Source organism: Lolium rigidum, chromosome 6 (assembly GCF_022539505.1).
Source record: "Lolium rigidum isolate FL_2022 chromosome 6, APGP_CSIRO_Lrig_0.1, whole genome shotgun sequence".
Classification (NCBI taxonomy): domain Eukaryota; kingdom Viridiplantae; phylum Streptophyta; class Magnoliopsida; order Poales; family Poaceae; genus Lolium; species Lolium rigidum.
This window is the reverse complement of record NC_061513.1, coordinates 347,511,751-347,523,012: the sequence shown is the minus strand read 5'-3', so window position 1 is coordinate 347,523,012 and position 11,262 is coordinate 347,511,751. Positions and strand designations below refer to the sequence as shown.

At 42.8% G+C, this 11,262-nt stretch overlaps 1 protein-coding gene and 1 long non-coding RNA gene across 3 annotated transcripts; both read right to left on the bottom strand.

Moving 5' to 3' along the window:
• Nucleotides 1-676: 676 nt before the first annotated feature.
• Nucleotides 677-6,203, bottom strand: LOC124664928 (threonine--tRNA ligase, mitochondrial 1-like). Its single transcript, XM_047202343.1, has 5 exons — nucleotides 5,937-6,203; nucleotides 5,323-5,561; nucleotides 3,284-3,527; nucleotides 3,042-3,191; nucleotides 677-2,358 (listed from the first exon to the last, which is right to left on the bottom strand). Exons 1-5 carry the CDS (start codon nucleotides 6,201-6,203, stop codon nucleotides 811-813), a joined length of 2,448 nt encoding a protein of 815 aa, XP_047058299.1. The 3' UTR covers nucleotides 677-810.
• Nucleotides 6,204-6,225: 22 nt separating this feature from the next.
• On the bottom strand, nucleotides 6,226-8,009 carry LOC124666585. 2 transcript variants are annotated; one of them, XR_006990937.1, is made up of 4 exons: nucleotides 7,891-8,009; nucleotides 7,007-7,135; nucleotides 6,324-6,441; nucleotides 6,226-6,243 (listed from the first exon to the last, which is right to left on the bottom strand). It is a non-coding gene; the product is annotated as an uncharacterized LOC124666585 (long non-coding RNA). The 2 variants fall into 2 exon arrangements; XR_006990936.1 differs by lacking the exon at nucleotides 6,226-6,243 and having other exon boundaries at nucleotides 6,272-6,441.
• Between the last annotated feature and the right edge of the window lie 3,253 nt (nucleotides 8,010-11,262).

Below are 11,262 nucleotides of genomic sequence, written 5' to 3'. Positions count from 1 at the left end.
TGATGACTAATTTAAAAAATCAACCTTGGGATAAAGAGTTTATACTGCTAGGAAAGCTCGACTAAAAAAGAACATGCAACATTTAGGAATGTTTTCTTTTGTCAAAGGAACAAGATCATCACTGCCACCTATCAGCATTACTGCATTAGCTAAGGATGCTCGCCCTCGGCTACTTGGGTGAATGACGGATTATACCAGAGATATTATATTGCCCCCATGGTGCTGAACTTTCCACAGACATGGGTCGTCGCCACCACCTGCGTCAGTTTTCGAGCCGTTGTGGTTCTCTGTCATCTTATTGCTAATCCATGTCAATTGTCAAATATGCTCCCAAAGTTACCTTCGCTGCAGATGTTTCTATTTATAGAGTACTAACCACAATGGATCAACGAAATTTGATCTCTGCAACTACATTTTAAGTGTATTAGATCACCAAAGTTACTATCGCGTTGCTGACATTAAGTTCTCAAACAAGTGAACGATCCTTCAAAGAATTGATACATGCAAGCAAGTTGAGGCGAGGTGCAGGCCCCCTGCTGGTTCACGTTCAGTTCTTTCGATTGGCACAACATGCATGAATGCCAGAATTGTGAGAGAATTTATGTGTCATAAACAATATATGCTGCACGAATTTCACAATTAACTGACATTCTAGGCACTCACTGAACATTTAAAATGACAAATTCAGGACAGGGATAACTTCCACACATAACATCCACTCTTGTCATTACACTAACACCAGAAACACTTGTTCACTAAGCTTAATATAAATAGGAAATGAAAAAAGAAGGGAAATGCGAACTAAAAATATCATTGGAATGCTGCCACTTCTTCCCTAAAACGCCTGATGGCGTCATCAACGCTAACTGTAGATAGTGCTTGATCCTTTTTGTCTCTCACCCTAATGGTGACCTCCCCAGAATTCACCTCTGTTGGGCCCACGGCAAGAATATAGTTGTACTGGGCTGCCTGAGCCAGCGCCACCTTCTTGTTGAATGTTTCGTCAGTCATGTCGACGTCAACATAGAACCCAGCTTTGTGCATCTTACCACGAACCTCCTTTGCATACTCCAGTATAGCCTCCTTGTTATACCCAGATTCTGGTTTAGGGGCGGTAGGGCAGACAATAGCTTGGCGAGGACTCAGCCACAGTGGCCATTTACCACCGTAATGCTCCAATAGAATGGCGACCATCCTCTCAAAAGATCCAAGGATCGCCCTGTGGATCATAACGGGCCTCTCGAGCTTGCCTTGCTCTTCGGGGGCATAGGTCAGCTTGAAGTTGATGGGCAACTGAAAATCCAGCTGCAGAGTCGCACACTGGAACTTCCTTTTGAGGGCATCGAACACGCCGATATCAATTTTCGGGCCATAGAAAGCGCCATCCCCTTCATTAACCTTCCATGGCTTCCCAGACGCCGTCAGGGCTTCTTTCAGCTGATGCTCCGCTCTGTTCCAGGTTTCAACATCACCTAAATAGTTTTCTGGCCTTGTGGATAACTCCAACTCATATTCAAACCCAAATATTTTGTAAACATCATCGATGAACTTCAGGACACCCTCAACCTCATCCTTGACCTGGCTCTCCCTGCAGAAGATATGAGCGTCGTCCTGCACGAACCTCCTAACTCGTGTCAGGCCTGTCAGTGCACCACTAGCCTCGTTCCTGTGAAGCACACCGAAATCCGCCATGCGGAGTGGCAGCTCTCTGTACGAACGAGTCCTGTGGCGAAAGATCTCGCAGTGGCCAGGACAGTTCATTGGCTTCAGACCAACCTCCTGCCCGTCAACCTCGAAAACAAACATGTTCTCCCTGTAGTTCGCAGCATGTCCAGAGGTCTCCCACAGGCTCATGTTGTAAACATTTGGGGTCACGACCTCCTCGTAGCCCCTCTCCCAGTACTCCTGCTGCATAAATGTCTTCAACTTGTTAAGTATTCTAGCACCATGTGGAAGGAAGAAGCAGCATCCAGGACTGACTGGATTGAAAATGAAGAGCTCCTGCTTCTGCCCTAGTTTCCTATGATCCCTTCTTTGAGCCTCCTCCATCATATCGCTGTAATCTTTGAGGCGTTTGGAATCAGGAAAAGAAACTCCATATACTCTCTGCAGGCTCTCACGCTCTGCTTTCCCTCTCCAGTATGATGACGAAGCATTGGTGCAGGCAAAGGCTTTGACAAATGAAGTATTCGGGATGTGCGGGCCACGACAGAGGTCTACCAAATCACCACACCTGTACACTGTGATCGCCAAGTCCTCGGGCAATTCCTTGATGATTTCAACCTTGAATTGGTTTTCAGCAAACATTTCAAGAGCTTCCACCCTGGAGACCTTAATGCGTTCAAATGGCTGCTTTTCCTGCATCAGGTGACCATTTTGCACTTCAGTTATGTCAGACTCCAAATTTCCAATCAGAATATTGCTTGTCATGAGTCATGACAAACTTAAGACTCAAATTAAAGTAAAATCCGACTTTAACTTCTTAATTGCTAGAGTGTGTTTACGGTTACGGATGCTACGTGACAATATACTAAAAAACAAATATAGGAATTCTCTTAAGTTTTAATAAATCACGTCACTGTGTTTTTAACTTCAGAATCAATAGTACTTGTTATCCTTCATGCTGTAAATACAATTATACTCCCTCCATTTGGAAAGTTATTTTCTTATACTGACTAGTGAAAAGTTGCAACAATTAATGTGACGAAAACATATCGATGGTCAATTATCAATTCTATTTTGTCATTACGGATCCAAATAACTTTACATAAACTTGCGGTGTATTTAGGGAAGTTTGATTGTACACTTTGTAGGATGATGTGTGTTTATGAGCAAAGACTTCTGAAAAATATGATAAAAAATGAAATATAATCTACATTGAAATTATATAAGTTTTAGTGGAACTCCAGTGTAACTCCGTTTTATGTTAAGTAAATGTCATTTTCTTCAGATTTAAGATACAACTCATACTGGTAGACAGCGTGTCAACAAAATAACAAGTAAAAAATACGAAAGTAGGATAAATTGAGTTGAATACATACATCAACAGCCTTTCGAGCTTGTGCTTGAATGAGTCCGAAGTGCGCCTCATTCAATGTCACATCACCGTAGTAGGCGTCGTAGTAGAAGCCCTCCCCTCTTGTAACGCAAGGTCCGATACAGAGCTTGCATCCATATGCCCTCTCAAGTGCCTGCAAATGTATGTACATCTCCGATCAGAAAATATTGGACCGAGAACTGAACTGTAAGCTTGTAATTGACAGGACAGGACTGAAGAACTCGCCTCCCCAAGGATATGTGCACTCGAGTGCCAGAAGGTGTCGCGCCCATCTTTTGTGTCGAAGCCAAACAGCTCCAGTTCGCAGTCGCCTTCCAGTGGTCTCGCCATATCCCACAGCGCTCCGTTCACTCGAGCAATCAGAAAGCTAGCTGCTTCTCGCCTGCTCGATACCTCCTTGGCGACGTCCATTGGCGTTGATATCCACCTCTTGCCTCCCTTGACTTGGCCATCAAGAACCAATGTTATCCTGGCAAATCAAGATGGGATTTGGTTAACCATTTTTTTGTTTTGTTTTGGACTCGAACCTATTGAAACATTTTGTGTGAAGGTGCAAAATAGGTTAACCATTAGATTACTGAGGCTGCAAATGTTTAGCCGCAGGTTATTAAGGTTCAAGCCATTTTAACATTATGAAATGATGGCATATCAACTACGAGTAGCATGAGGAAATCATACTACTCCTAGAACAGACCGATGCAAAAAAAATGCAATCATAATCAATCATGTCAGCCACTCATCTCTATTTGCATTCGCAGTATCCTGATCCCAACACTGAAAAAAATGCCCAAAACGTGTGAATAACAGAACTAATCAACGGCAGCATGACAACAGACCAGAGATCGTAGTCAAGGAGCAAAATTTCCCCCAAAAGAGGGGTTCTGAACATGGTTTCCCCAAATTAGCAGTCTAAATCTGTTCCTGTTACTGGCCTGCAGCTGACACAGCACGAGCCTGAAGATCTAAGTAGATGCATCCATCTTCCGCTGCTGCTTCGAGCCAGGCCGCCGGCGTCAGAAAAACTATTCTAAAAAACATCTAATAGCAAATATTTACTGCAATTTCAAAAATAAACAAATAGTTTCAACTGGATCCAACAACACACAAATAAAAGATCACAAAAGACTAAAAATTGTAATAAGGAATAAAAAAAGATAATACTCTCTTCATCTGTGGACAATCATTTAATAACATATGAGTGATAATCTTAACTGCATATGCATTTGTAACATCTAAAACCATCTTATGCCAATCATGTTCTTATTAAGCAACATATTGATATGTAAGGTAATAGCAATATAGTGTGCATTTAGCTCATATACTTAACTGTACTGTATGGCACTGAACATATGACATGTTTCCCAATGTGCTCAATTTTCTAATCTAGACACCCGTGGCAGGTGGATAACTGTATATACAGATACAAAACTAATCAACAGCAGCAGGACAACGGACCAGAGATCGTAGTCAAGCAGCAAAATTTCCCCCAAAAGATGGGTTCTGAACATGGTTTCCCCAAATTAGCAGTCTAAATCTGTTCCTGTTACTGGCCTGCAGCTGACACAGCACGAACCTGAAGATCTAAGTAGCTGCATCCACCGCTGATGCTTTGAGCCAGGCCGCCGGCGTCAGCTGGGGATTCTCGTGGCTGGTCCTACCGGCCAGTGGCGGAGCCAGGATTAGAAAGTCCAGGGCCAAAAACTTAGCCCAGAAAAACTATTCTAAAAAAACTCATCTAATAGCAAATATTTACTACAATTTCAAAGATAAACATATTGTTTCAACTGGATCCAACAACACACAAATAAAAGATCACAAAAGACTAAAAATTGTAATAAGGGATAAAAAAAAGATAATACTCTCTTCATTTGTGGACAATCGTTTAATAAATTTAACTGAGACACAAATTAAGATGAATAGAGTTAGTCAATTACGTGCTAGCTAGCTTGATCAGAGGAGGAGCCGCACCTAAGCCGAGTCAATTAGCTAGTCCAGTTATTGAGTGGAGCGTACTAGGAAAAGCAAAGTCGTAGAGTACAGGCATAACATCGCACCAGCAATCGAGCGGCGCAGAGGAAGGATAGAGGCGGCCATGCAGGGCGGGCAGCAAAGCAGCTGACAGCGGCAGCAAAGCAGCTGACAGCGTAGCGGGACGTCGGCGGAGAAGGAGATGCGATGCCCGGGCCAAATCAGAAATATGTATAGGTAGTAGGCCGGGAAAATTGCTGCGCCTGCCCGGGGTGGAGAGGGGAGAGCTCAAGTACCTGATGGGATCGCCGGCGATGCTGAGGCGCTCGAGGGCCTGCCTGGCCTGGATCGCCTCGAACAAGGAGATCCTCTTCTGCGTCACCGCCTCGAGGTACGCGCTGTCCGGAACAACCTCCGGAGGCGCCGCCGGCGACTTGCCTTTCTTGCCCATTGCGGCGGCGGCGGAGTTCTTTTTCATCCTGTCGGAGACGAGTGTTCTCTGAGCTTCTCTGATGAAGCGCTTCAAATATACTCCCTCCGTGCAGAAATGTAAGACGTTGGGACCATATTTCCGACCAGGTGAAAACAGGTAAAAAGACAATATTGCCCTTGCCAGATTTTGAATCGGTATCTTCCCAGATCGCCCTCCGTCGATCGCCCTCCGCCTCCGCCGTCGCTCTTCCTCGACCGCCCTCCGCCTCCGCCGTCGCTCTTCCTCGACCGCCCTCCGTCGATCGCCCCCGCCTCCGCCTTCGCCCTTCGTCGATCGCCCTCCGCCTCCGCCTTTGCGCTTGGTCGATCGCCCTTCGCCCTCGCGCCCAGGCCTCCACGATCCCTCGCTGAGAAGGGATCCCCCTCCCCAGGTCGCTGCTTCTCCCCCTCCCCAGGTCGCTCCTCCTGGCCTCCAGACCTGGGCGCTGCTTCTCGTATGGTCCCTTGGTCCCTTGGCCCCCTCAATCCCTTGGTCCCCTCGATACCCAGGTCGCCAGGATCCCCAGAACGCGCAGCTCCGCTTGATCTTCTTCCTCGCTGCCCAGGAGCACCTGGGAGCTGCTTCTCGATCCTCTTCCTTGCTGCCCAGGACACCAGGATCGCCTCGATCTCCAGCACGCACAGCTCCGCTGCAGTTGCTCCAGGCTCCTGCCGCTAACAAATTGTTGTTGCTCGCCTCCGCCATGTTCGTCTCTCGGCTCCGGCCGGACAACCTTGCAACATCACTGAAAAAACAAGATAAGTGGCATGCCATCAATGGAGTACACCATGGCAGCAATTATGTTCGACCTCAATTGCACTCCACCTTTGTTGGATCTCAATTGTACTCCAGCAGTCAGCTGCACTCCACCTACAGGAGGTTATGCTCCAGACCAGGATGCAGGTAGAACCCATTGGTTATCGCTACCTTTGTTCTTCAATTTCTGTCCAAAGCAGCAAAAAAGTTTAAGCAAAATCACTGTTACAGTTGTTTGCCTTCGTACAAAAGCTTTTATTATGAGGCTAGCAGTTGTTTAAATCATGAACTTGCATTTGCATTTTTTGTAAAGCATTTCCTGTTCAAAGCAACACAAATAAGTGATATCTTATCTGCTGGTTTTCTTTTCTTATTAGTGGAGTAGTAACAAAGTCATAGAAATCTATGGTCAATGCTATCTGCTCTCAGCTGGTTTTCTTTTCTTATTACTGTACTTTAGAGCATGCATCATACACAAGCACTTTAAAAGATTCCCAGAACAGCAAAACCATGTGTAACTCATGCCTACAATTCTATAAAAATAGACAAATAATAGAATTATGCAGACTTCCACATTCTAAATCTGAACCATTATGCTACAGTCATAGCTCCATCCATAGTCTAGCATAGAAATTCAAGGCATAACTCAAGTCATACAAGCAGGCATTGGTAGTCTGTCATCAACAATTAAAATTCGAGTACTAACCGGCAAAGTCCGGCAGTAAGAAACACTAATATAGATAAGTTTGCACCTGCTTCTTCAGTGGAACTAATGTTTGGTGTATTCTGCGATAAATAACTGCTTGCTCTTGATGTATCACCTGTGATTGTGAATGCTCTGTTATGCCTATAGCTGGACTGCTATGTTGTGAAAGACATCCCTGTGATACATAGATGTACATGTTCAAGAATTATAACTAAATAAATAAATAACTCGTGTCAAATGAAGAGATAAATATAGAAGTTTGTGTCAAACCGTCAATTCTGAAATTCTGTACAATGGTTATTTGTTAGATTATTTGCTTGTCTTGTCGTGATGAAGTGGTATGTGTTGCAATGGTAGGTGAATTAGCACCTAGCTTAGTTGTTCTTTATTGAGCCGAGATCGGGTATGTAGGCATGTAGGTGCTGGTATATTTGAAAAGCATCGGCATAGCTAAAGATTGATGCCTATGATCATCAAACCAGTTCCAGAACTCCTACATGTCCTGAAAAGATTCCCAGAACATACAGTATTATTCTCTCAGCTGGTTTTCTTTTCTTATTACTGTACTTTAGATCATGCATCACACAAGCACTTTAAAAGATTCCCAGAACAGCAAAACAATGTGTAATTCATGCCTACAATTCTATAAAAGCACTTTTGTTCAGAAACATGCATAAGTAAACAGTTACATGCATAAGTAACCTGGAATTGTTTGTTTCTTTCTGTGCCGTGCGTGAGGATGCAACTTGAAAAATAAACAAGAAGTGCATGTTCTGACAACATTAGCAATTCACTGGCATCTTTAACTTAATATGGAACAACACTGCATTTTATCTACTGTAGAGTGACACGTTCATAACAAATAAAATATTGTACTGACAGACTGCATGAGACATCACCGGTAAAGAAACTTAGAGTAGTGCAGATTACCATGCATCTCATGGCTGAATTGGTACTCCGGTGCACATTATCATCCTCTTCTACACAAACAACTTCTTTCTGAACTGAACCGAGTCCAACATCGCTGCTTGTTTCACTGCCTGCGAAAAGATATTGATCAAATTAGGAGTAATCGAATTGTAGATATTCACGAGCTACTGGAATTTGTTGCTGCATATGATGCACCTACTAATTTACTTTTATTGTTATTAATACGCAGATGAAGAAATGTACGAACAAAATCTCTATGAAGCTGCATTAGATGAAGTGGAAGATGCACTAGATGAAGAGCAAGATGCAGTAGAAATGGATGGGGAAGAACCAGGTGGTCATCAAGCACTACGACGTCGAAAAGTCCTCCCTGACCATCAAAAATATGCTGCCTATGTAGCTATGCATTCACTTTGCATGAAAAACGGTGGAAAGTTTGACAAGAATGACAAGAAAGATATTGCTGCATTTTTTCAATCGGATATCCAAGTAATGCAAAGAATCTGGAGGCTGGCTATGAAGCAAATAGGCGATGGTCCGGAAGTAGATGTTTCTAGCAAAAGGAAAGGAAGGTGTGGAAGGAAACCGAAAAATATTGATTTGTCCATTGTTCCTAGTATACCTCTAAATCAAAGGTCAACTATCAGATCATTAGCTTGGCAGTTGGGAGTCAGCCCCAGTACATTATTCACAAGATTTAAAGCAAAGCATATCAAGAGGATCTCAAACTCTCTGAAGCCACTACTAACAGAAGCTAATATGTTGGCGAGACTCCAATTTTGCCTCTCAATGATTGGTGAGACTAAGACAAAAAAGGGAAACCCAATTTTCAAAAGTATGCACAATTATGTACATATAGATGAGAAGTGGTTTAATCTCACCAAGAAAAACAGAAAGTATTACCTGCTACCAGAAGAGGAGGAGCCTATGAGAGCAGTCACAAGCAAACAGTGCATTGGCAAGGTCATGTTTCTTACAACGAGTTGCAAGACCAAGATTCGACAAGTGCAAAAAATGTGACTTTTTCTCGGTAAGATTGGTGTGTGGCCATTTGTTAAACAATTGCCAGCACAAAGGAAAAGCGATAATCGGCCTAAAGGGACCCTAGAGACTAAGTCAATCAAAGTCACTAGGGATGTTATGAGGGAGTTCCTAATAGATAAGGTGTTGCCAGCCATTCGAGATGCTTGGCCTGCACAAGATGCTGGACAGACTATCTTTGTACAGCAAGATAACGCCAAGCCACACATACTACCTACTGATCAAGAATTCAGAGATGCTGTAGCTAAAATTGGAATGGACATCAGGCTGGTGCAGCAGCCAGCGAATAGCCCAGATTTGAATGTTAATGATCTAGGGTTCTTCAACTCCATAGAATCCCTAACAGACCGCAGAAGCCCTAGAACACTAAACGACCTCATCCGTGATGTGCAGGAAGAGTTTGCTGCATATGATGCGCCTACCTTGAATAGAATTTTCGTATCTCTTCAAACTTGTATGACTGAAGTATTGAACAATAGTGGAGGCAATGGGTATACAATCCCTCATTTGGGCAAGATAAGCTTAGAAGAACAAAATCTTCTACCTACCAGCATTCCTTGTCCCGCTCTAGTTTATGAAAATGCCCTAAAGGCAGTAGCTAAGGCACTGCAAGCAGAAGAAGAAGCAAAGCAACAAGAAGCTCGAAAGAAAGAAGAAGCAAAGCAAGAGGAAGCTCGAAAGAAAGAAGAAGCAAAGAAAGCAAGAGAAGAAGAAAAGCAAGAGGAAGCTCGAAAGAAAGAAGAAGCAAAGCAAGCAAGAGAAGAAGAAAAGCAAGAGGAAGCTCGAAAGAAAGAAGAAGCAAAGAAAGCAAGAGAAGAAGAAAAGCAAGAAGAAGCTCGAAAAAAAGAAGAAGCAAAGAAAGCAAGAGAAGAAGAAAAGCAAGAAGAAGCTCGAAAAAAAGAAGAAGCAAAGAAAGTAAGAGAAGAAGAAAAGCAAGAGGAAGCTCGAAAGAAAGAAGAAGCAAAGAAAGCAAGAGAAGAATCGAAGAAAGCAAGAGAAGAAGAAAAGCAAGAAGAAGCTCGAAAAAAAGAAGAAGCAAAAAAAGCAAGAGAAGAAGCAAAGAAAGCAAGAGAAGAAGAAAAGCAAGAAGAAGCTCGAAAAAAAGAAGAAGCAAAAAAAGCAAGAGAAGAAGCAAAGCAAGAAGAAGCTCGAAAAAAAGAAGAAGCAAAGAAAGCAAGAGCAAAGAAAGCAAGAGAAGAAGCAAGCAATCAATCTAGCAAGCGCAAGAGAAAAGAAGGAAATCATGCAGAAGGAGATCAAGAAGAAATACCTACAGCAGAAGCAAGCACAAGCAAAAAGCGTAAGCAACACAAGAACAAACAAGCACAAGCACAAGTAGCTACATCAGAAGTGGAAGCAAGCTACAGGAATTTGTTAACTGAATTTGTTGCAAGCAAGCAGTGGAACGCTACTGGAATTTGTACCTATTGATCTTCAACCATTGACACCAGAAAATGCAAGCTACTGGAGTACATTATCGTAATGCTATCGTATTGTTGTTGTTACACAAACTACTGCTCATGCTACTCGTACTCGTTGTTGTTGTTACACAAACTACTTCTACTTATTGGTGTTGTCGGATTGTAAACTTGAAATAATTGAGGAACCTCAGCCAGGGTTATTCTTAGTGACAATGACACCAAGCAATCAAGGAGTAATGTTTGTTAATTCAGTTAACTATTGTTGTAATGTTTTTTAAGGATCAAGTATTGGTACACTCCTACCGTGCAGGAGTAGCTACTCTCCCTAAAGAGAATACTGTTCCGAAACGAGCAGCCAAACGAAAATGAGTTTCAGGGAAAAATAAGTTCCATGAAAAGGAGTATAAAATCTACTGTACTTGGAGTATTCGCCAAAACATGATCATAGTAATAATACACAAATTGACCACAGGATGCAAACGTTTTCAGTATCTTTTCCCTGGTTATTATTTTGATTTTATTTATTAAAATTTGCATGGATAAAAGTTACTTGGAGTAGCTAACTATAGCATCCCATGGAAGGTGCATCCCACAGCAAATCATTGAGTTAAATAAGTGCAGAGACAAACAAGGAATAAAAGTAATTGCAGCCTGATAGAACTGAATAATAAAAAGTCAGAAACCTGGCAGTGCTACAAAATCAGAAACAGGTAAAATGCAGCAAGACGCAATGACAGGACATACAAAAGATGGAGCTATTCTCCATCAGGAGTATGTCCTTCAAAGGGCAAAGAAATGCTGGATTGCTGACCGCTAGTTGGCCAAAAGCTATGCATTGACCTGAATCGTTCTAGTAGGATGGAAAAGACGGTCGCAGTCTTGCAATTTACAAGAAATTCTGTCCAGGCCT

What these genes read in the sequence shown, in the direction of transcription:
- LOC124664928 (XM_047202343.1), bottom strand. Translation starts at nt 6,203, where the DNA reads ATGGCGGAGGCGAGCAACAACAATTTGTTAGCGGCAGGAGCCTGGAGC. An exon ending in GTGCACATATCCTTGGGGAG is followed by an intron (nt 3,192 to 3,283) that starts GCGAGTTCTTCA and finishes ATACATTTGCAG; the next exon opens with GCACTTGAGAGGGCATATGG. An exon ending in AAGCTCGAAAGGCTGTTGAT is followed by an intron (nt 2,359 to 3,041) that starts GTATGTATTCAA and finishes CACCTGATGCAG; the next exon opens with GAAAAGCAGCCATTTGAACG.